The sequence below is a fragment of the Mixophyes fleayi genome, chromosome 5 (assembly GCF_038048845.1).
Source record: "Mixophyes fleayi isolate aMixFle1 chromosome 5, aMixFle1.hap1, whole genome shotgun sequence".
Taxonomy (NCBI): domain Eukaryota; kingdom Metazoa; phylum Chordata; class Amphibia; order Anura; family Limnodynastidae; genus Mixophyes; species Mixophyes fleayi.
The window spans coordinates 117,845,155-117,869,233 of record NC_134406.1 but is presented as its reverse complement, the minus strand read 5'-3'; the positions used below and the strand labels follow the sequence as shown (position 1 = coordinate 117,869,233).

The 24,079-nt window shown below is 40.9% G+C and overlaps 1 protein-coding gene across 1 annotated transcript in view; it reads left to right on the top strand.

Annotated features, from left to right (window-relative positions):
• ADCY2 (adenylate cyclase 2) overlaps positions 1–24,079 on the top strand; it is a 1,242,889-nt gene that overhangs the window by 1,128,636 nt on the left and 90,174 nt on the right. The window contains exon 21 of the mRNA XM_075212755.1: positions 6,789–6,935. Coding sequence (XP_075068856.1) covers positions 6,789–6,935 — 147 coding nt within the window. The remainder of the gene's footprint in view (positions 1–6,788; positions 6,936–24,079) is intronic.

Here is a 24,079-nt window from a genome sequence, read left to right as displayed (position 1 = left end):
GAATGACATTGATGCATCTACTGTTATTGCTTTAAAAATGCCTTGCACAGAGTGATGAAGCCAAATTGTGTTTGTCAGTAGTAAGTGGAAATTGAATTGAAGTCTATTAGCCATAATTTTAGTAAAGATCTTAAAATCCAAATTGAGGAGGGTAGATCAGACAATATGATGACATTAATATTGATTTTAATATTATAAGGATATATGCTAGTTTGGGTAAGATGGTTGTGTTCAATGATTAGTGTGAAAAAGTTTAATCAGTGTGGGGACTATTTCTACTTGCAGACTTCTAGATTATTCAGAGGTAAAAATTCCTGTTACCAGGAATGTGTGTAATTTTATAGTAGTGATAGCTGTCACAATTTCCTGATTTGTTATGTGTTCCTCAAGCATTTCCAGAAAAACTTGTCTTCTTTCAATTATTTCACCAATTATGAAGTACTGGGGTATTTTATCCGATTTCATGATGAATGTGCTTGAATGTTCAAATTGACTACTCTAATGCAGTTTCTACCTTTGGTAGTCTTTGCCATCTATAATAATTGATTCTGGTAATGTCAATTTGAAGTTTGGCTTGCGATAATAGAAAGCTTTCTAACACATGATGTGCCTGAATTTACTTGTCTAAGAGAGCATCAAAACATAAGTTTATTCAACATGGCCTGTTGCATAGGTTTATATTTTTATCTATTTGCTCTATTATTATTAGTAGATAGCCTCCAAAAACAGAATTGAGGTATCCCAGTATTCTAAACTAACTTCTAGGTATTCCAGTGATTTACTTTTTATAAATATTATTGGAACTGCTCTGATTAGTGTATATATATATATATATATATATATATATATATATATATATATATAAGGAATCTCCAAAAGTGTGCCTTAAGACCAGGTATAGGGCATCTGAAGTTCGACAGAGATCAAACCATGGTCTGATATGAATATGTCCCCTATTTTGGTTCCACAAACATAGGACATAAGACTATCAGCCGCTATATTCATATTCAATATTCCAATTTTGTGAAAAGTTCAAAAGGACTTGTTGATCATGAAGGAAATGCAGATCTAAAGATGATGAATATATCAGGATGTCATCCAGATATACCACAACAAAACAGCCTAAGAACTCACGACGGACATCATTGATCAGGTCCTGGAAGACTGCGAGAGCGTTGCATAAACCAAAGGGCATGACTAAGTACTCATAATGGCCTGAGTGAATATTAAATGCGGTTTTCTATTCATCACCAGCTCTAATACGTATGAGGTTATAAGCTCCGCGTAAGTCAATTTTGGAGAATACAGATGCACCCCTGATAAGATAGAAAGACAAAGTCTCAGTATGCAGAGCCCCCAAAGAGAGATGCAAAAGGGGTGTCTGAAAGCATATCTTTCCACAAGGCAAAGGACCACCATCCAGGCCACAGACTGTGATGGGTGACATGAGCTTAATGGCAGGAATTCCCAAGGAACGGGTGAAGTCCAGATCCAGAAAAATTCCAGCAACACTGCTGTCTAGGAAGGCAGAGACAGAGGTAGATTGTGCACCCAAAAAAATCACCGCAGGAATCAGGAGGGCAATTTTGGAAGATATTATCTGCAGACCTAGATGAATCTCTCCCACATTCTCTAGGTCTGCTCTTTTCCCGACTTGTCTGACTTGTTAGGACAGGTTTGAAGAAGATGGCCCCTGTTGCCACAATATAGACAAAGGCCTAAGGTACGTCTCCTAGTCTTTTCTTCCGACTTGAGACGAGAAGCACCTAGCTGCATGGGCTCAGCAGTGCAGCAGAAGGAGTCAGAAAAGAGCATGAGGAAACGGAGGTATCCCTCTCGGCTTTTCTTTCTTTAAATCTGCTGTTAATTTTGATGACCAATTGCATCAGATTCTCCAGTGTAGCTGGTACAGGATATTGCACCAGAGAGTCTTTTATCTGTTCAGAAAGACCCAAACGGATCTGGCTCCGGAGTGCCGGATAATTCCACTCGCTGTCCGTGGACTAGCGCCTGAAGTCCGCACAATATTCCTCAGCAGTGCGACGACCCTGTTTGAGAGCCCTGAGATGAGATTCAGCCGAGGCCACTCTGTCCGGATCATGATAGAGTAGCCCCAATGCATTCAAAAATGCATCAATGGACTGTAATGGCGGGCTCGTGGGAGCAAGACTAAATGCCCAGGATTGAGGATCACCCTGTAGAAGGGACATGATGATGCCAACCCTTTGAAGCTCCAATCCAGATGAACAAGGTCTAAGGTGGAAATAGAGTTTACAACTTTCTTTAAAGTTGCAAAATAAGGTTCTATCTCTGGAGAACCAATCTGGCAGGTTTAATTTGGGTTCCACACTGGGGAAGCTTGTTGGGCTTGTGAGGCTCTAGCAGCTTCTGCTTGCGCAGACAACCGATGCGCCAGACCTTGGACCATCTAGGATAGAGTCTGGATTTGGCCCATCAAAACTTGAGCTGGAGAAGGATTCGTCCCACTTTCATCCATGGAAACAGCTTTCACTCTTCACTGGCCGGTTATAATGTTACGGCTAATAGTCTTATCATAAACCAGTAGAACCAGATGGAGAGGTCTTCACCTATAGCAACCGCCTTTCCCGTAGAGCTCGTTATGCTCCAAGGTACTCGGATGCCACCTGGTCTTATACTCAAAGTAGTACAGGTTTATGAACGTACCGTAGCGCAGAGAAGCGGGGTGTAGAATCAAGCATTGTCAGGAAACAGGCCAAGGTCGTAGGTCCGAAGCAGATAACGTGGTGAGAAACAGGCAAGATATCAGGGCTGGCAGCGATCAAGGGAGGTCTGGGTCACAAAGCAAAAGTCAGGGCAACGAGCAATCAATCAAGGTCCAGGTTCCAGGCAGAGGGTCAAAAACACAGAAGTAAATCCAAAGTTCAGCAAACAGCATAGGAGCAGGCAAGCAGACAGGATTCTGAGCGCTATAACCGGCAGGGAGGTTAAGCCCTTCCTGCCTTAAATAGTTAGCAGGGCCAATCACAAAAGAGGAACACAGGCTTGGCAATCAGGCTCAACAAGCTGCTAATTAACCCTGTAGGGGCTGAAAGGTATGAGGACACAGCTACCCAACAGGCTCCTCCTACCCCATAATAGAATAAAAAAACAAACTAATGGAATTTGCTGAATACAGTCAGCAAGTACAAATGTATATTATTTATTTGCCTGCGCGCCTGGCTGTAGATCATGCCGGAGCTGGGCGCTATCTGCAGGGAGCGTCCTGGCAACGGTCGGAACAGAAGGGGAAATGACGGCCCGGTCTTCATGGTGACGGCCGGGATGCTGCTGGCACTGTGGAAGAGAGTCAGGTCTTTGATTTTCTCTTTTTGTTTAAGCCTAGGCTGTATTTTGCAAAGAGAGATGAGCATCTTCTTTGTCACTAATTCCCTGTTCTAGTGTGTTTATCCTCACCATGTTTGTTGAAATCTTTGTAAGGGTTATGTCAAATGAAGGTTGGAACAGTTCCAGCTTCTTATTAATCATGGGCAACAAGATTGATGATGAACACTTTTGCAGTGTCAGCTGATAGAGTGATGTCAGATTGCCTAGATCTCCTGCATTAGATTTATCATACAGTGAGGAAGGTGGAGAGGGGAACATCATGTCTTCCTCAATTCTGTTTTTGATTTCCTATTCTAACAAGCTCTGACATAGCTACGGACAGTTTCCCTGTTGTTCTGTATACAAATTTGTCCTTAACCCCCTGGAATCATTCGCCATCAGCAAAATTATGGGATCACCATATACTTCACTAAGGAGCTGATGCACAGTTGGTAACAAAATGGAGTTAAAGACCACATAAAAACAGAGTATTTCTGTCCATATGCAGAGCCATACATATCTTGAGCTGTGTCCGCATCCACATCAGCAGCTTATGCACTTGGTTTAAGCCAACATCATCAGCAAGTATAGGATTTTGGGAGGAGCTCTAATGCTTTTAGGCTGAACAGGCTGTTGCTCTTTTTCACTAAAACAGAAGGCCCCACACTGCGGGTTTCTCTGTTAAAGTGTGAATAGCCCAGACTGTCATAGCTTGGTGCCAGTTTTGGCTTTCTGGGATAAACCCATGGTGTTTGTCACCCTAAATTAGCAGTAACCAACCCAGACTATTAATGCTGTTGCTAAGGCCACTATTATGTGGGGCACCTTTTTCTTTATTTAGTTATTTTTTAAAGACATTAAATCGCTTGTCATCATTATCAAGTTGACATCTTGTGTACGCTACCACATCATGATATCCTGAAAGCATATCCTGATGCTTGTTAACCCGATCTTAATCCAGACACATTTACATGTTTATTTAGAGTGGCATGTATCTTAACACGTAAATTCACCATTTTTGTGGCACGCACTTTGCGTTTGCGTTTTTGATGCAATTGCATAGAACTGTAAATGACCACATAGGGCCTGATTCATCTTGGAAAGCAACTTGCATTTAAAAAAAAATCTGACATAACTTGCACACACGTCTGCTCGTATTTAAGTACAAGCAGATCTCAACAAACATTTCCATTTGAATAGGGGCATAATTATGATCTGGCAATACTTAACTTGCCGAATGCACACAGACACAACACAGCAGGATACACACATGCATATGTACAATATAAAATCCCATCAGAACGCATGAAAAAAATTATATTATATAAATGAACAACTCTTAATGCTATAATCATTAATAAAAATACAGGGCATGCCATTACTGTGCATTGCCTACGTGCGTCCACCCTTTCCCTCCCCCATTCCACCCTTCCAGTCGTAGGCAGTCAGATGTGTCATTTTCGTTCAGACATAATTATCATGCAATTGCCTTCACTGGTGATAGGTCAGTTTCTGAGCAAGCGCAGAGCAATTTCACACAAAATACAGCACACAGCCAGACGTATGTCCAAAGATGAACCAGGCCCATAGTGGCTACAAACTGTGTCCTTTCCACTGTATTTCTCTCCAACTATATAATCTGTATAACCTATTTCATGGACAGTATGGAGCGAAGAGCTGGGAGTAATTTAGGGCCTTTCTGGCAACAACATTTTGATATCATCTTTACTTATGCTATTTTTATCCTATGGTTAAACTGTACAAAGTGGCTGTTATGGGACTCAGCAATGCCAGGTCACCCTCCTTAGGCTCAACACACCAACGAACATGTGTAGACTTAAACAGATTTTCCTACTGCCTCCCGCCAATGTTGTAGAGCTCCAGTTTTGGGTTTTTTTTAAAAATGTGTTTATGAGTGCAGGCATTTTTAGTAAAAAAAAAAGGACCTTAGACACTTTAAACCTCATTTTGAGTTAGATGTGCCCATTCTTTTTGTGCAAGACATGCATTTCTGTAGTGCACATATGCACCAAAGTGCATCTCTATGTAGATTTTTGAGTATTGCACATTTGCGACCCCTTACTCCTGAATGGCACTGGGTAGAGCAGGGGCGAGCAAGCATAAATAGGTTACAGTAAGGTCATGTTAAAGTAAGTATAACATAATCAGACATGAAAGCATCAACATATATGTCTATTTGGAGGGATATACCTTGCAAATACTGGAGGGATGATGCAAAGATATGTGATGGTAGCAGCAATATTCCCAAACATCAACAAATAAGATAATAAAATAATAGATTTCCAGAATATAGAACTGATCTTGTAAAACTATTTTAAAATAATTATGAGCCTTACTATCAGTATCTTATTTATTATATTGGGTAGATGAGTATCTAGGTATTTGGGTGCACAGTAATATGGCCAAAATTATTAAAAGCGCATCCGCAAACTGTCATCAAACACCTGGGTGTAGATTTACTAATAGTTCTAAAAAGAAAGAGCAACCAATATGAAACTAGCTATCATCTTTTTAGCCTGTACTAGATAAATGATAACTATCTGATTGATTGCTATGAGCAACACCTCTATTTTTCCAGTTTAGCAGCTTTAGTAAGTATATCCCCTGGCTGGAGGTCAATTCGCAATCAACCGATCACAAGCTGCTAGCTAGTGCAGCCAATGGTCATGATCATCATTGCATAGTGTTGCACTAGACTCCAGCTTCGGCAACAGTTTCAACTACTGACGAGTATATATACTTCAGTGTCCAGATCTACTTCAGTCGCAATTACATAAAGATGCCATTACTGTGCTTGGCCTATGGTCATCTATCCTTTCCCTCTCTTAATCATCCTCTCGAATCATAGGAGTAAGATGCAACAATATCTCCAAATAGGCATGTGCGCATGTTTCTTGGTGCATATGTGCAGTATGTAAATGCCTGTTTTACGCAAATATAGCAGACGTATGTTAAACCCTGCATGAGCCCCAATACCTCCAGTTAAGGTTGTATGCTCCTGGTTTTCTTTGGTAAAAAAGCAGTCGCTCCCTTGCCAGCTTCCAACTGTCCGATTTTTATATTTTTGTATTATCTCATATCTTGTGTCACTAAAATTGTTCTGAATTACCATAAATTTCACTAGAGAGGGAATATAGACGCTAATTACAAATTTGTGACAAAGGAGAAAATGTTACGGAGAAAAGGGTAGTTAAAAATCTGTGATCATAAATGTCCTATACGGATATAAAATAAAAACACAGTTGTGGTTATCGATTATCCTTACTATTGCAAATATATATGTGTCTAGTAAAATGAAAGTATGATGTATTTATTCTTATTTTTATCAAAACATTTAAGTTTACAGATGACATATATTGGTTTATTATACTTTTTATTTCAGTAAATGATAACTAAATTATTTACTCTTTTTCTTCTTGCAGGATTTATATCATCAGTCATACGACTGTGTATGTGTAATGTTTGCCTCCATACCAGACTTTAAAGAATTTTATACAGAATCTGATGTCAATAAGGAGGGTTTGGAATGTTTAAGACTGCTAAATGAGATAATTGCAGATTTTGATGATGTAAGTATGACCAACAAAACATGAAACATGGAACTGTGAAGTAATAGAGTAAAGTTAAGGTATATTTAGAAATAAAATACAAACTGTCAGACATGATTACAATTACACTATATACGTTACGTTCAATTTGAGAATTACAATTTTAAGGCATTATAACCTCTTTCATTGTTAACAGTTGATATTTTTAGCTGAAAATGTGAATGATTGTCTGTGGTTTGAATATGTACTGTAATTATATGTCTGTACACACTATGTCTGTACACACTATGGGGTATATGCATTAATAATATGCGGTACCAGCAAATATGCATAGCTGCAAATCGCAGTGATGCATATTTATGTACTGCTGAAATGCATCATGCCGGGGCTACTCTGGGAGCCCATGTGATGCAATTACTTTTTCCTGCTTACCGGCAGCTTAGCGCATGCGCACATCACTTCCACTGTATTGTATTCTGTGAAGTCAGAGAGGCTTCAGCAGAATCCAATAGGAAAAGACAGGTAACGCCATTCTGAGATGGCGTTACCTGTTGCGCAATGCAAAGCTTCATGCACTGCACAACACCGCAGTCCCCATATTAATCTATGCTGCACAGTATTTGCCTAAACAGAGATTTCACAGAAATTAGACATGTAATGCATGGCAACTAAACTTAAAAGATGTGGAAACAGACGTTTACGGATCTTTTAAGTACCAAATATGCTTGATGCTTAGACCCCTATAAGCCTATACAGCATAGTTGCCGGACATTCCGGGAGACTTCCAAAATTCTGGGAGTCCTCCTAGACTCCCTGGAGAGCAGGGTAACCTCCTGACTCCTGGCCTGTTTGGCAAGTTGAAGGGAGTGGCGGGGCTTAGTGATGCAAATCTTGCATCATCGTGGGCCCGCCCCCTGCTGTTATAGGCCAAAAATGGCAATGGAAGTATAGGAGACGGGGACAATTATGCATTTCTCCGAGCCCCGCCCCCACATGTCCACCTGCCCCCTGGACCTCCCGGATAAGAAATTGGCAAGTATGCTACACAGACTCCACCTCAAGGGCATTACTTGCGCCCGTGCTCCTTAATACTGGCTCTCTGCCCTTTGATTTGTTCTCGGGTCTGTGACTTTCCCTTCTTTGCAACTCATTCTTTCTGTAATTGGCAGTTGTTTTACTCTATTATACAACTCATTATTGTTCTGCTCTGCCTTACTAGGTAACTTGTTTGTTTTATGCACAGTATGTAATCTGTGAACAGTACTTTACCCACTATTGTATGGTGCTGCGTGTCCCTTGTGGCACATAATGAATAAAGGGTAACGTGGCAGGATGGACAGTCTATGCCACCCTGTCTGTTGGTGCTGGGAACCGGCTGGGCTTACTTTGACACCGTTCCCTTTCTTTGTCCCAAATGCTTCCTTTAACCGCAGTAGGAGGGGCTTAATCACCTGCCACCACTGGGCTCCTTAATGGCATCCGGTACCCTTGAAATCTATCTATAGATCAGGGTTGTTGTGGATGGATTTTCCCTGGCCAATCAAACTGGCCAGCGCTGCTGGGTAGCAGGCAGACCAGTGGTGCCATAAAGCTGGATCCAAACCTCAGAACAGCTGGAAACGGATTAGATTTGGATCTAATCTGTAGGTCACAGTAAATTACTGCAGGGAAGAAGTTGTTAAGCAGGTCTTGAAGCAAGTGATATTTATTTAGCTCAAGAGTCCTGACAAGGACAGTTCACACTGGTTGAAGGTACCTGTGATCAGAAAGTCATATGGAACAATAATACATTTCAGTGCAATCCTGTGCTTTTTTTTATACAGTTTTTGAGACTTAGCATGGCAGGAGGTAATTCAGCCTCCTGTCCCTTTAACCAATCTGGGCTGATTCATGCAGTCTGCACGTGAATCAGCACAAAGAGGTTAACACATTTTTACATAGAAGCTATGGGGAGGGGGGAGTGTACTTCCCCCCTGTCCATAAGCTGCCAGAGAGAGGAGGGCTTAACCCATTCTCCTCCCTGGTGCCTGTCTGTCTGGGGCGAGAGAACACTACCTCCAGGGACTCTGCTCGGGATCTGGCTATCCCCTCTGGCCGCCGATTCTTTACCAGTGGTACAGCGACTACACATCCATTTTTCATTCATTAAATATAAATTAATTAAAGTACATCAATACATTCCCCGGGGCTGGGGTTTAACCCAATGAATGCTGTGGCGCAGGGTGCTACCCACCCAGCTTTGCAGCCCACACATGTAAAAACATTTTTGTTCCATTAAATACATTTGCACAACGTCACTGATGCATGAGGCGCCTAGCACCCGTGATTTAACCCCTCCGCCACTTGGTATTAACCCTCCCGGCGTCGGAGACCATTTCAAGATGGCAGCCAAACATGTGCGGCGGCTGGTATTCGGGACCCAGCCACAGGTAATAATAATAATAATAATAATAATAATAATAATAATAATAATAATGTAGAACTGTCTAAATCTTGTATTTAACATTAAACTGCTCTTCCCATAGTTTTGCCAGACATAGGTAAGTTACAATATTTTGCAGTCATTGCTGTAGGTAAATAGGCCTTTGCGGTAGAACTTACATGGAGATAGGCATGAATAATCTTTCTTTATGATGCAAGAAGCATACTGTTTGTATGTGGAACTTAAGCTCTTTTAAATTTGCGTTACCATTCTAGTACACAATAATTTGAGTTTATATGGCATACAGTACATTTCTTAAAACTGAGTGCAACTGCAACTATAGATAAGGATTATAATACTTTAATCACTCAGGGCCTGATTATTTAAGGAACGTAAGTCCTGTTGTGTGCCGTATTTTGCGTAAAATTGGTCTGTGCATTCTCAGAAATTGACTTTATGGCAGTGAACGCAACTGCAGCAATTCATCTTTGAACACAAATAACACATTTGAAGGGCTACGATTTTAATGGCAGAATCGGGGAGGGAAGGGGCGTGTTCAAATAATCAATGTACAACATGCACATTCTTCCGATTGAAGCTCTGGGCATCTCTCAGGTATGTGCATTTTAGCTATATCACTTGTACCAGCTACAGAGCAGATGTAAGTGCCGTTTCATATTGATCACGGTCGCATATGTATGTCTGAACATGTGTTTGCAATTAAGAGCAACTGTAAAAGCGCATTTTATGTGCCGCATTAATAACATCCTGATTGTAGTGAACAGAGATGAAATACAGATAAAAGGATTAACCAATAACATATTTGTGGGGAATAAGGCCTAATTATAACTGCAGTGTAAATATGTTATATCAAATGAATCCATTGACAAATTGAGCTTCTAAGGTGTAAAATGTGAAGTCGGAGGGACTGGTGTGTGTTTACCTGATGCTTCTGCTCACTTCTATGTTAAAAGCTAGCAGCTTCAATGGCCCCTGGGATGAGCGACATCCTGACCTAGGAGAGTTTTTTGACACAGAGAAAGACTCTAAGGCTTTAAGCTTGAGATCTTATATAGACAAAGGCTACACATGAAGGCTCTCTATGCAGGTATACAAAAATATGAACTTCAAAGAAAATGGGTCCATATTTCGTATTTTTATAATCCGTGTGCCACTCCATACTGAGGGGCAAAAACCACATCAGGGTTGTGAATTACAGGTACTAGCGGTACCAGGGGACAGCTGTTGTCACATGGGAAAGGTATGTCATATTGTTATAATTCCATCATGTTTGGTATTTAAATGTATAAGAGATTATGACTGGTTTATTGACGGGGGAGTTATGTTTCTGGGATATATCAGAGAAAAGTTAAAACAGCTCAAAACTTAGGAATAGTTTTGAACAAACCTTAGGTGACACCCAAGGGACATTTCTGCATCCACATTAGCATCCACGCTGCCCCTGTGAATGTTGTCCCATTTGAGTTTGCTTAAAAACCTGTGTTGTGAAGGGACAAACAGTAAGTCTTTTGGAAAATCAATTATCATTGATAAACTGTCCATCTTCAAGCCAATTTTCCTTGGTGCAGATTATACGAACTTGTCTGTAAGGTATACTCTGAATTTTACCCCTTTATTTTAGCTGTTTTGCAACTTTTTATTTGTATGTCAATTGTTTATTATTCAAAATATAACACTCTTGAAACTTTCCCTTCAAAATCAGTAATAAAATAATAATTTTTCAAATAAACACAATCTCCATAAAATGTATATAGATTCTACAGAACACTATTTAATAGGCACAAAAAATATTCTAAAAACATAAAAAACAGAGAAATACATTATAATAATAACATATCATACGGAGAGAAGTCAGGACTCGGGACATCCCCCTAACATGTGATGAGCACTTCTCGTCTGAATATCAATAATCCTTCCAATACATGGGAAATATAAATTCTCTGCTGGATAAGATGGCGAATCAGTCCATACTTCTAACAAATGTTACTTCAATAGATAAATCCAAAATAGAGGTTAACTGCGGCGATACTGTGGAGCAGCCTGCCAACATAATATCCTCTACAAGCCAAGACTCTTTCAGGAACGGAGGATGAGCTGTGTGACTTCTGACTAAGGTACTGATACCGTGAATTTCAAGTGTATGATTACAAAAACCTTAGTTTATTCCCAGACTCTGGGTAAAGATATCACGGAATTTATGACTGTGAGTTACAGCGTCCTATTTTTCTTATAATTGAGTCTCTAACCTCTATTTTGGATTTATCTATTGAAGTAGCATTTGTCTGAAGTATGGACGGATTCGCCATCTTATCCAGCAGAAGTTCATACTTCAGACAAATACTGAAGTATTTGTCTGAAGATTTGATAAATTATTATTTTTTTACTGATTTTGAAGGGAAAGTTTCAAGAGCGCTATCTTTTGTATTGTTTTCCTTGCTAGAGTTTTTAGGGATTTATGACAGATCTCTTTATGTAGCAGCCTTTTCTTTCCACATTTATGTATTTTTGGACAGTGCTGTATCCTCTGTATTTTTCTTCACTACGATTACTCTGCTCCTTGCCCCTAGTAAATATATTTTGTTATCGTAAATTGTATATTAATATTATTTTTATACATATATAACCTTTAAGCATTGTACGTTTTGTATATTAAATCTAACATTTATTAGTGATGTCCTTATTGCTCTAAACAAATTCACTGCCAGTCTAGAAGAGATAGATTGCTTGACAATGCTAAACCTTTCATTGCTGAGGTGTGAATTGTGAATACATTTGTATACCAAGCTGAGTGTGAGTCTGCATGTATATTTGTGTCATAGAGCCTTGAGTGGTTAAGTGTTAACCCTTTGATTGCTGGTGTGTGCCTTGCTAACTGTGTGTTACAATTAGTGCTCATTGTGTGCCAGTGTGAGACAGTATATCGGGGTCCTACTGCCCTTATTCAATAGGTGGTGGCAAACCGAAGTGGGTGTGGTTGTGTGAGCGATGTTCGGGGGTGGTTCAGCAAATCTGTAACCTGTTCGATAAGGGAGAGGTAGAATGAGAAGTGTGTAAACCCATACAGTAAACACTTCCAAGTCACAAGTGCGCAGTGCGGGTTGTGCTGGTAAAGGTAGTTAGAAGAGATTTCCTGACAAAATAGAGGCGATATATTATTTGACTGTGTGAATATATGATAAGATATTAAATCAGGGAGTAGCCAGAGGGGGTTATTCATGACACTGATACATGCATTTCATGTTAAAAAAATAAAAAAATTTAAATGTATTTTTATTCATGATCATATTATTAACAGGTGTTAATGCATTTAATACATACTTACCAACTTTCTTCAGCTCTCTTACGGGAGCCTGCCAGTGGAGGTGGGTGTGAGGGGGGCGGGGTGGCCAAAATCGCGGCATTTTGGCCCCACCCCTGTGACATCATGGCCAAATGAATTGCGGCATTTGGGATCTAATTCTGCCCACTTCACTAAGAAGTGGGGCACTTCCTAGTGAAGTGGGCAGAATTCGGGAGATTGCCACACTCACCCGGGAGTCCAGGAGACTCTCGCAAAATGCGGGAGTCTCCCGGACATTCCGGGAGAGTTGGCAAGTATGATTTAATATGTTTTTCCATGTGTTCTGATGGGACTTTATATTGCACATATGCTTTGTAGGTATTCTGCAGTGTGTTGTGTCTGTCTGCATACTACATGTGCCGTATAGGCAGAGTGAACTTATACTGTATTTATATCTGTATTCAAATGTAACACCCCCTCCGGCATTGCTGTTCACACCTCCCAGTGAGTGACCTAGCAGTAGGACACAGAGGAGACACACCGGGAATGTTGCAACATCAGGCTAGTATGTGCTGTGGGAATCAGAACCAGGCAGAAAGAGGAAGATCCAAGGACCCATAACAGAGGGGAGGGGGGTCCTGGGACCCCCCCTTACAGTCTGGGGAGCTGGTCCATCGCCTGCTGCCTCGAGGGGCCATAGTACAACAACACTGACAGAATACAAGTCATATGGGGCAGATTTTCAGTGATAATTTACCTCAGAAATGACAGGATAGAAAGGGGCATCACACAGGGAGTCAGAATCCAACTGAGAGATAATACCCCCCAGAGGACGGGAGAGAAATATTATCCCCGCAGAGAACGAGAGAGAGATTTTACCCTGCAGAGCATGGGAGAGAGATTTTCTCGTGCTTTCTGTGTTTTTTTTTTTTTATGTCTGGCCCGCGGCACCCCAGCAGCCTCCTCTCTCCTGCAGCTGTCACTGAATATCGACGTCAGTAACAAGCTGCAGGAGAGAGGAGGCTGCTGGATCCCGGCGCCCGACGGATTGGTAAGTTTCTGTGTTTTGTTTTATGGCTGGCGCGGGGCAGCGTTAGAGGGATCGTGGCAGAGGATGGTGACAGCGGGACAGAGGAGGAGAGCAGAGGATGGTGACAGCGGGACAGAGGAAGAGAGCAGAGGATGGTGACAGCGGGACAGAGGAGGAGAGCAGAGGATGGTGACAGCTGGACAGAGGTTGGTGACAGAGGATGGTGACAGTGGGACAAAGGTTGGTGACAGAGGATGGTGACAGTGGGACAGAGGAGGAGAGCAGAGGATGGTGACAGCGGGACAGAGGAGGAGAGCAGAGGATGGTGACAGCGGGACAGAGTAGGAGAGCAGAGGATAGTGACAGCGGGACAGAGGTTGGTGACAGAGGATGGTGACAGCGGGACAGAGGAGGAGAGCAGAGGATGGTGACAGCGGGACAGAGGAGGACAGCAGAGGATGGTGACAGCGGGACAGAGGTTGGTGACAGAGGATGGTGACAGCGGGGCAGAGAAGGAGAGCAGAGGATGGTGACAGCGGGACAGAGGTTGGTGACAGAGGATGGTGACAGCAGGACAGAGGTTGGTGACAGAGGATAGTGACAGCGGGACAGAGAAGGAGAGCAGAGGATGGTGACAGTGGGACAGAGGTTGGTGACAGCGGGGCAGAGGAGGAGAGCAGAGGATGGTGACAGTGGGACAGATGAGGGTAACAGAGGATGGTGACAGCGGGACAGAGGAGGGGGACAGAGGATGGTGACAGCGGGACAGAGGAGGGGGACAGAGGATGCTGACAGCGGGACAGAGGAGGAGAGCAGAGGATGGTGACAGCGGGGCAGAGGAGGGGGACAGAGAGCAGAGGATGGTGACAGCAGGGCAGAGGAGGGGGACAGAGAGCAGAGGAGGGGGACAGAGGGACAGAGGATGGGGACAGAGAGCAGAGGATGGGGACAGAGAGCAGAGGATGGGGACAGCTGGGCAGAGAAGGGGGACAGAGAGCAGAGGAGGGGCACAGTGGGGCAGAGGAGGGGCACAGTGGGGCAGAGGAGGGGGACACAGCGTGAGAGGGGCAGTGGAGGGGGACACAGCATGAGAGGGCAGCAGAGGGGACAGAGTGTGAGAGGTCAGAGGAGGGGGACATTGTGAGAGAGGGCAGAGGAGGGGGGACAGCGTGACAGAGCAGAGGAGGGGGGACAGTGTGACAGAGGGCAGAGGGGTCAGTGTGAGAGAGGGCAGTGTGTGTGGATGCAGAGGGGGCAGTGTGTCTGGATGCAGAGGGGGCAGAGTGCCTGAGGGCAGAGTGTCTGGATGCAGAGGGGGAATTTTTGCATACAACTAAATAAGTATTTCTGTCCTGACCTAAATACTTATTACAATTTTTTGACCCAACTACTTCAAAAACAGGACTGCTCAATAATTATATTGGAGGGGTGCCTTGAAAAAATTTGGAGACTCTAAGGGTGCCGCGAACTGCAAAAGTTTGGGAACCACTGACCTATACTGTTAATAAAATGCATAACTGTTGATGTTCCTATCTTATATAACCTTTCATAGCATCTTAACATTAATAATTACCTTAGAATAATTGACAACAGACATATCTGTGGCAAACTAAAGGAGATTTTAGTGCCAAAAAAAATCTGTATGGTGGAGGAGAAACCAGCAGACAATGCGGCAAGGCCTAAAAAACTAATATCTCAATGCTGGTCAATTACCCTTTGGATATCAAACAATGTGGATAACATTTTCACCAGGGCACACATATTATCCTTTACCTTTACTGGGGGATCAATTATCCAAGGCCATCCAGAAACCGTAACCCCTCTGGGCTGAAAGGAGCGAAACAACAAGCCAGCCCACAAGGGCAGTACTTGCAACAAAACTATAGCTGACTCCTTGAAGGGAAGCGGGTTCAGAAAGCGCAAAAAAAAGTAATGTGCACCCACCAATCATCAACTATCCAGGACCTCCAAAAAATACAAAAGCCAGACCAGGCCAAGAATCGTCAGAAAAATAGAAAAAAATTCACAAAACCAGCACCAGGTGCTGAAGATTCATCCAGGCCAGGGAGGGTGTGCGGGCAATGCACTGGATCCTAGTGGCAGATTACCTCTCAACCAAGTACTTTTAAAAACTGAACCTTGACCACCCCCCAGTGACACTACCAGTGGGCATACTCCTATCACTTGCCTGTTTTTAAACCCTTTAGAGAGCTGCAACTTAGTTATGAACACAACCTCAGCTTTTAATTTCCTTTGTGCTTAAGTCAGCCTTTGGGTCCTATAGTAGCAGATAACTGGGGCTTGTAATTTAGGTTTTGTGTGCCTCCACCCAGCTACAGGACAAAGAGATATTCATGGATTCAGTATGGTCACAATTCTAAATAAAAGTGAATATAAAATGGGACTCATGTAGATCTGGGCATATATCTTTTTTCTTTGCATATGTATGCATTGTGTAAAATACACATTTCTGTACTCCACATGCACACCAAATCCACCCTAATGTAGATTTTGTGGCATCTATTAAAGTAATTCTATTGTTTTAAAATAAGCATTGCCCAATCAATTGTATGTGTGTCCAAAGCACAAAGTAATTTATTTTAGCAGATGTAAATAGTCAACAATTCAATACATTATTATATAATGACAAAGTACAGTACAGCACAGCCAATACCAAAAGATAAGTACATACCAACGCAATCGCTTGCGCACGCTGCGCACCCTCGGGACCCGATGGACAATATTCTGTATAGAATATTGTGTCAGAGTTGACTGAGGCCCCAGTGAGATGCAGCTAATATATATACAGTCAGTGTTTCATTGTGAACAATAGAGATGACGTAGATTGTTTCTATAGGTCCAGACGTTGGGTGGGTCCAGGCCAGACAGGTAATAGGTTGATTCAATCTAAGGAATCCAAAGGTGGGGGTCTTCTCTCCAGGGGTCTGCTCCTTTTCATAGCCAGTATCATACAAAGGTTTACTCTCTAATATCAATAACTAAAGTATGCAATGTGCGATCTCTTCGCCGACTGCACCGGACAGCTGCTGATGATTAGGGCTTCAATATGATATCATGACACCTTTCCTATTACCTAAACCTTTAATAACACTACAATGTACATATAATCACTATATATATATATATATATATATATATATATATATATATATAGACTAATAATAAACCGAATACTATCTGCTCCTGAATTACAGTGTAACAGAACCAATATGAAATTATATAAATAACTAACTGTTGCAATGCGAGTGTGTGCGTGCGTATTTTACCGTGCGAACGCACCACGTCCCGTAACACGTGCCGTACGCTTCGCAATACGCACGGCAAACCAATATTAAACCAATATACTTTCGTTCATCCAATTATACGACTTTGACACATCTTACACTTACAACTCCATACACTTGGAGAGACGGAATGGGGGAGGGAATGGGCTGATAAATGTAGGCTGAGTTCAGTAAGGACATGTTTACGTAGTTGTTACTGAGGTAGAGCTGGAGACAGATGCATATATGCCTCTCAGGAGGTGATGATGATGATAATGATGATGATCAGCAACATTAACTGGCCTCTTCTTATTGACTGATTGTGGACTGAACCCCTCCAATGGATAGTACTTAACTCATTAGTGTGGCTGCTATGTTATGTGAATTGTCGACCATCTTTTCACAATACTTAATTGATATTCCTATTTGGAATGTGGAAAAAAGACTCCCACTTGATTTTTTTAAAGAGACATACAAAAAAGAAAAATACTGGATTCCTGCTGGTGAAATGTGGATTAATATAAGCCCAAACACAATACATTTCTTATTGCCTGAACCATAAATATCTTTAATATAGGTTTATCTTTGTGTTATAAAATCTCAAAGTCCTTTATATTAATAAAAGAATGTGAGTTGGAAACTTTATTAAAAGTGAACTATTTTCAAATGTGGTTGTGAATGTAAGTGCATTTACTATGTTTTCCTATGCAATTGCGTAATTTGCAACAGTACGCCGTTGTGTACTAATCGTAATCGTACAGGAAAATATTACAATTGGTATTTATTAATTTATAACGACTTCATAATTATTTGACTTCGACAGACCACCCTTTGATGGTGCACAAACTATCACCTAATTACATTTTCTATCTCAGGATTGTAATGCAATTAACCACACTGCCTAGGAAACATATACCTTTGGAACTCAGATTTAACCATTTGTAGGCCATTCTCCCACATATATAATACACATCATCTGGAAGGATATAAGGCACAGTATGATTTGTTATAGCATTGCACAATATCGTAATAAAGTTCCCCATGCCTAGCTTCTCCATTTGTTCGAAACAAGTTTCAGCTTGTATAACATTCAAATAGTAACCTAGAGGAATTTTCCTAATCAATATTTTCTTATGTTTGTTAACATGACCTCATTTATGATACCCTACAGTCTTTTTGGTTAACTGTAATGAGTCTTACATCCACACTTGTGTGGCGAGCTATTGTTTGGTCAATCTGTTCAGCTTCCCAGTATTCAAGATTCATTGCATGTGAAAAACCTTACCCACCAAAGAATGATAATCAATAATAATAATGGATACCTAGCCCAAATTATTACTGGACTGGCATCGCTAGATGCACTTCTCTTCAATTATGGGTTCACAGTACTTACAGACACAATATGCTTCAGACAATCACCCCTCACACTGTCTCCGAGCTCGAAGGTTAGCAGACCTTTTCTTTACTCCCAAATTAAATAATGTGATAGGCTGAACTGATTGTTCTAACAAATTCTCTTCCATATCCACATCATCAGTATCATTATCCGAATCAATTTCCATCATATAATCACCATTGAAAAAATAGAATGTCCTGGAAAAATAAGGATAAGAAAAACACTGGAAAAGGAAAAACTGAACAACCGTCGTTCCATGATGGGATAAAATTGTTGTGAAGTCCTTGGCTCAGGTCTTATTACTTGGGATCACAGGTCTCCTGGAACGAGTGACAGGGTTGCAGTGTCAGCCTTGGCTTTCTCTTGAACCTTCTCTGGATTGTTGACTTTTCTGCAGTGGGTGGAATGTATCCAAGTGACTCTTTCTACTTCTTTCAGAGATGTGATGCTGGTCATCAACACTTGGTACGGGCCTTGTCAAGTGTCTGTTAAACAACCTGAGTGTAAGAAATTGCGGATCATGACATATTCCCCAGGTTCAAAAAAGTGACAGTTAGTGTCTGGCATACCAGGAGACAGTATTTTGAGTATCTTTTGTTGCTGTCTCATATGTTTCCTCATCTCTATGAGGTATTGAACAGTCTCTTCATTGTTGCATTTTAAATCATTTTGTGGATCTATTATCAAATGAGGTTGTCAGCCAAAAAGTATTTCAAAAAGTGACAAGTTCAGAGGTTGTTTAGTGGGGGTTTTGATGCTAATCCAGTTTCAGCCATCACCTTACTCAATTTGTTCTTGATAGTACCATTTAAACTCTCTACTTTTTACTGACTTGTAATCGGTAAGGAGAATGAAGTTTGCTATAAATTCCCATAAGTTTACGCATGATCTGAAAGATATCACCAGTAAAATGAGTAGGCCTATCACTTTCTATAACTCTAGGAATACCATATCTGCATGCAAACTCCTGAACAATCTTTATAGCAGTGAAAACAGCAGTGTTAGTGGCAGCTGGAAATGCCTCTACCTAGTTAGAAAATACATCAGTACACAGCAATATATACTTGAAATTCCTGCAAGGAGGCAATTGGATGAAGTCAATTTGTATTACCTGAAAGGTCCATCTGTAAGAGGGATATGGGATGGCTTTGTTGGTATTGTATTTTCAAAAAATTTCTTCAAACAAGTAAGAAAAGACATTGCCTTTCTACTAGCTTGAGAATAAAAAGAAAGCTGGTGCACACAAGTATGCTCTTACCAGTTTACACATACCTTCTTTACCTAGATGAGTCAGACCGTGTGCTGCCTCAGCTAGGCTTGGGAGATATGCTTGTGGGCCTACCTTCTCCATCTCTCCAGAGTCCAGAGGACTCTTGACCTTATCTTTCTCCTTCCAGACTGCCTTTTCCTGCAGGGAACACAAATCTTGCATTCATTTAATTTTTGTGTATTTATCGTTTCAAAGACCATCACTTTTTCAGTTGTTGTATGGATAGATAATCCTGCTGCCCACTTGAAAGCTTCATCCACCCTGCTATTACCAAGGGATATTGGATCTTTTTCATATGTGTGGGCTTTACACTTAAAGATGGCTACTTCCTTTGGTAACTGCATCGCAGTCAAAAGTCCTTTTATGTGTTGTGAGTGAGCAACTGGTGTGCCTGCCGCTGTCATAAAATTGCTAAGACACCATAGAGCCCAAAAGTCACGCATTCTCTTGAAAAGGTACTTAAAGTCAGTGTATATATTGACTGGTTTACCCTCTGCCAGCTCACATGCCTTTCTCAATCTCATGAGTTTGTCTACTTGGGCTAAGTGAGGTGGGCGAAGGGGTTCAGCTTCTATAACACTTTCATCATCTATAACAGTATAATCGGTACATATCCGTCTGTTTATGACAAATCCCTTTTTCTAAGGGAGTGTCATGTATGTCAAGTATTGTGGTAAAAGTCTGATTCAAGTATTCTACACAACCATACACAACTGTATATCTGCCAAATTCCCCTTCATTCTCCTCTCCTTCCACCCTTTGTGCATCTCTAGGAACATTTTGTAAATCTTGCTTAGGACATGCCTAATTTAGGTAGAATTTAGGAGGGCAGATACCGTACTGGGTGCATAAACAGTTGAACCATGTTGTTGTATCAATACTCCTGTGCACAACCATCAGTTTCTGTACAGTATAATACAAAAGATTTTTCATAATCAAGCATCACCAGAGCAGGTGCTTTAGTCAGATTCTCTTTACGGTTAAAGAATGCTTGCTCTGACTCTTCAGTATGTGAGACAAGCTCAGGCTTTGAGGATGAGACCAACTCCTGCAATGCAAAGCCAGAATAGAAGAACCTGGGATCCAGTATCTACAGTACCCACACATCTCTGAGAACATAAGATTCTGTTGCTGGTTCTACGCATTGTCATGCCCTGTATAGCCTGAATCCTATTCGTTGTCATGTGTCTTAGCCCCTGGGTGAGACAGTATCTCAAGTATTTGACCTTTGTCTGGCATGGCTGTAATTTATCCTTTTCCAACTTGTGTCCTGTCTGTGAGGAATAAAGTGACAAGTGTTTAGTATCAGACACTGATGACATAAACAAATCAGAACACAGCAAAACTACATTTACATACTACTTAGAACAGACCCATTTTTTGCTTGGAGCGATAAAAGCAGTCATGCCAGGCTTGTGCAAAAATATTGCGGCTGTCTATGTATATTGTATCCCTTTATAAGAGAAAGAAAAGAGGTACTTGACAGTAAGAGTGTAAGAACGGAGAATAAAACAGAAAAGAATGATAATAGTGAAATGATTTGCAGAAAAAGAGATTTACATAAAGATGACAGCTGGGTTAGGTACTACGGGGAACTGGTTCTCTAAAATTTTATTAATCCCCCTTAAATCTTGAACTAATCTGTAGCCCCTTCCTCCATTCTTTCTAATCATAACAGGGAGTTACATCAACCCTCACTCCAGTGTCCTGTCCATCTTTAATTCACAAAGGACCCGGTATCTCTGATAACAATATTTCTCCTACATGTGATTGACTTATATATATAACAGTGGACTGCAAAATTATTCCCTGTGAAGCATATCCTGTACTTCTTATGCATGTCTTTCTGGAATATCTTAAAACACCATCAGAATTACAGTATATTACATACCTTATCTTAAATAATAAATCTTGACCAAGTAAGTTAGTATGAGCCACCGGAACTAGAAGACAGAATGTTTAGAATGATCCAATATTAACTTCTGCTGGTGCATTAAAGGGATAAGTGGTTCACTTCTCCTGTAACCCCCCACAGTTAATAGATACACACATATCTCTTGCCGTCCTAGAGCCTAGAGGGAAAAAAATATTTGTATTAGTACCAGATAAAGCACAATTTTTTTTTTACTTTTGGTTTCTACATTTATCTCACTGGTTTCAGCAACTGTCCCTGAGGGTGGGACCACTCTCCACTTCTCTTGCCTGCATTACACTTCCTGTATACTATTTGTATGAGCAATGGCTGAAAGAAAAGTGGATTCATCATCTTCCTCTGAAACGTTACCTTTTATATCACTCAATATGGGATATAATAAGTTACATTTGCTATTTTTATTAGTTTTCTTTTTTTGGTATCAATAATACTTTTCCCACCATCCGCATATCGCTTCCCATTGTTTTGCCACGTTACCTTTCGCTGCGCATACCCTCTTGTGCCAAATATTCCCCTCCTGATGCCATAGATTTCCACAGTCGGGGTTTTTAATTCTCATTTTTAGCAATTTTTGCAAACATATTTTATCTCTAACCATACTTAATACCTCTCGATAAAAAAGTACCAACTTTAGGAAAAGGTTTCACACATTCAGCAGTCATTTTCACCCATTATTTACAGTACGCCACTGCATACGCACCATATTTTATACTCATCTTACATTTCCCGACCCTAAAAAGTTCTTGTTTAACCTGTACTTCAGTTACATAAGCCATCTCACACGTTTGTTTAGCACCCATTTGGAAACGGAATCCTCAACAATTCACAGCACAAGCTCCTGCTAGAAATTTTCATTGGTTGTGGACGAATTCTGTAAACTGCATCCACTCACTTCTTCTCCACTGGGTATCACTTTACAATTCATGCGCTGCCAAGCATACACAACGAGGTCCCTAGCACAGTCACTTTTAACTGTTAGAATGGAAATATCAATGTTTAGCGCCCATGTGTAAACAGACTCCTCAATGCTTCACAGCACAGAACAATACCCCACCTTTCCAGTGAAGTTCCTGCTGAATATTTTACAACTGGGAGCACTAAATATTGATTAATAGCAGCCTTTAAAGCGAATTTCCTCCCACCATCCACAATTCGCAATGCATGTGGTCCAATTGCACCGCTTACAGGTACTAATTATCTGTACGATTACAATTGGAATTATCTCATTTTTTTAATGTGTACCGCGTATACTTACTTCAATATAATTTTTTATTCTTTTTATACCGTTTCCTCAACAGTTTCCCTTTACTTTGACAATCACACAATTCACTATATACATACACATTTGTTTTCTGTACAGAAAAATATTTTCAGAGGTTTTAACAATTCTTTTCACTATAAAATACAACAATAATATCTATCAATATGACAGTTTATACATGTAACAATATGGTAAAGGTAATATATATTGTCGAAATCACTTTGTGCTTTGGAAACACATACAATTGACTGGGCAATGCTTATTTTAAAACAATAGAATTACTTTAATAATTTGGGGGCTCGTGAGTTTAGGAGTTACGTTATCGGCAGGTATGCAACGCTCATGGTATTCGGTTCCTCAACAACGGGTGGATTGACGGACGCATCGCATAACAGGAAAGAACGCAATGTGTTTAAGACCTGTGGTTCACTGTGTGTTGCGAAACCGAATGTCTGTTGTTGCATAGACTGAAGATACGCTAATTAGAATCTAGGGACAAGAAAGAAAAATGTTTCTTTTTATTGTCGTTTTGCGTTTTAAAGGGTATAGCATTGCATAAGGTATGTGTACTTCCTGCATAAAGTATGTGTACTTCCGGTATTGTTGCCACGCGTGTAAACAGTCATGATCATAGTTTGTTATCTATGCATAGTGTAATCACTTGGTAAAATCTCTTAAAATATAGTGCCATTGTTTGGGAAATTTATTTTCTGTACAGAAAACAAAGGTTATGTGTGTGTATGTGAATGTTATTTATACATAAAGGCAAAAGTATACTGGTAACTATAGGCAACTATAGGTTTTTGCACGCGCACCCAATACTAATCACGACATTCACTGATAAAGGGTATTGTTTGCTGGAAGGGACAGAGCACTGCGGTGTTATCTGTGGTCCGCATAATGAATCATTGAGCTGTGCAAATCGACCGCATGGCAAGGCCGTGATTGAGTATTGGGAGGGCAGTGTGGAACTATTTAAAATTGATAGCGCTTTGGTTCAGGTGTGTCTGACGGGGCATGGTAAAAAAGGTGACCTGACAACAAAGGTTCTGTTCTAGGGCTGAGCAAGATATAAAGAAAACTTTGTGTGAGTGGTGTTCTGTTCTAATAAGAGCAGGTGATAAAGAGACACCACAGAGTATGCATGGCATACTTGAAGCGAAAATAACAGGTTTTCGCGGCATTCCCAAATATTAATCGCAAAGCTTACTGATAGTATCCGTAAGCGGTGCGATCGGACCGAATGGTTGATTTAGTGCAGCCGTGAT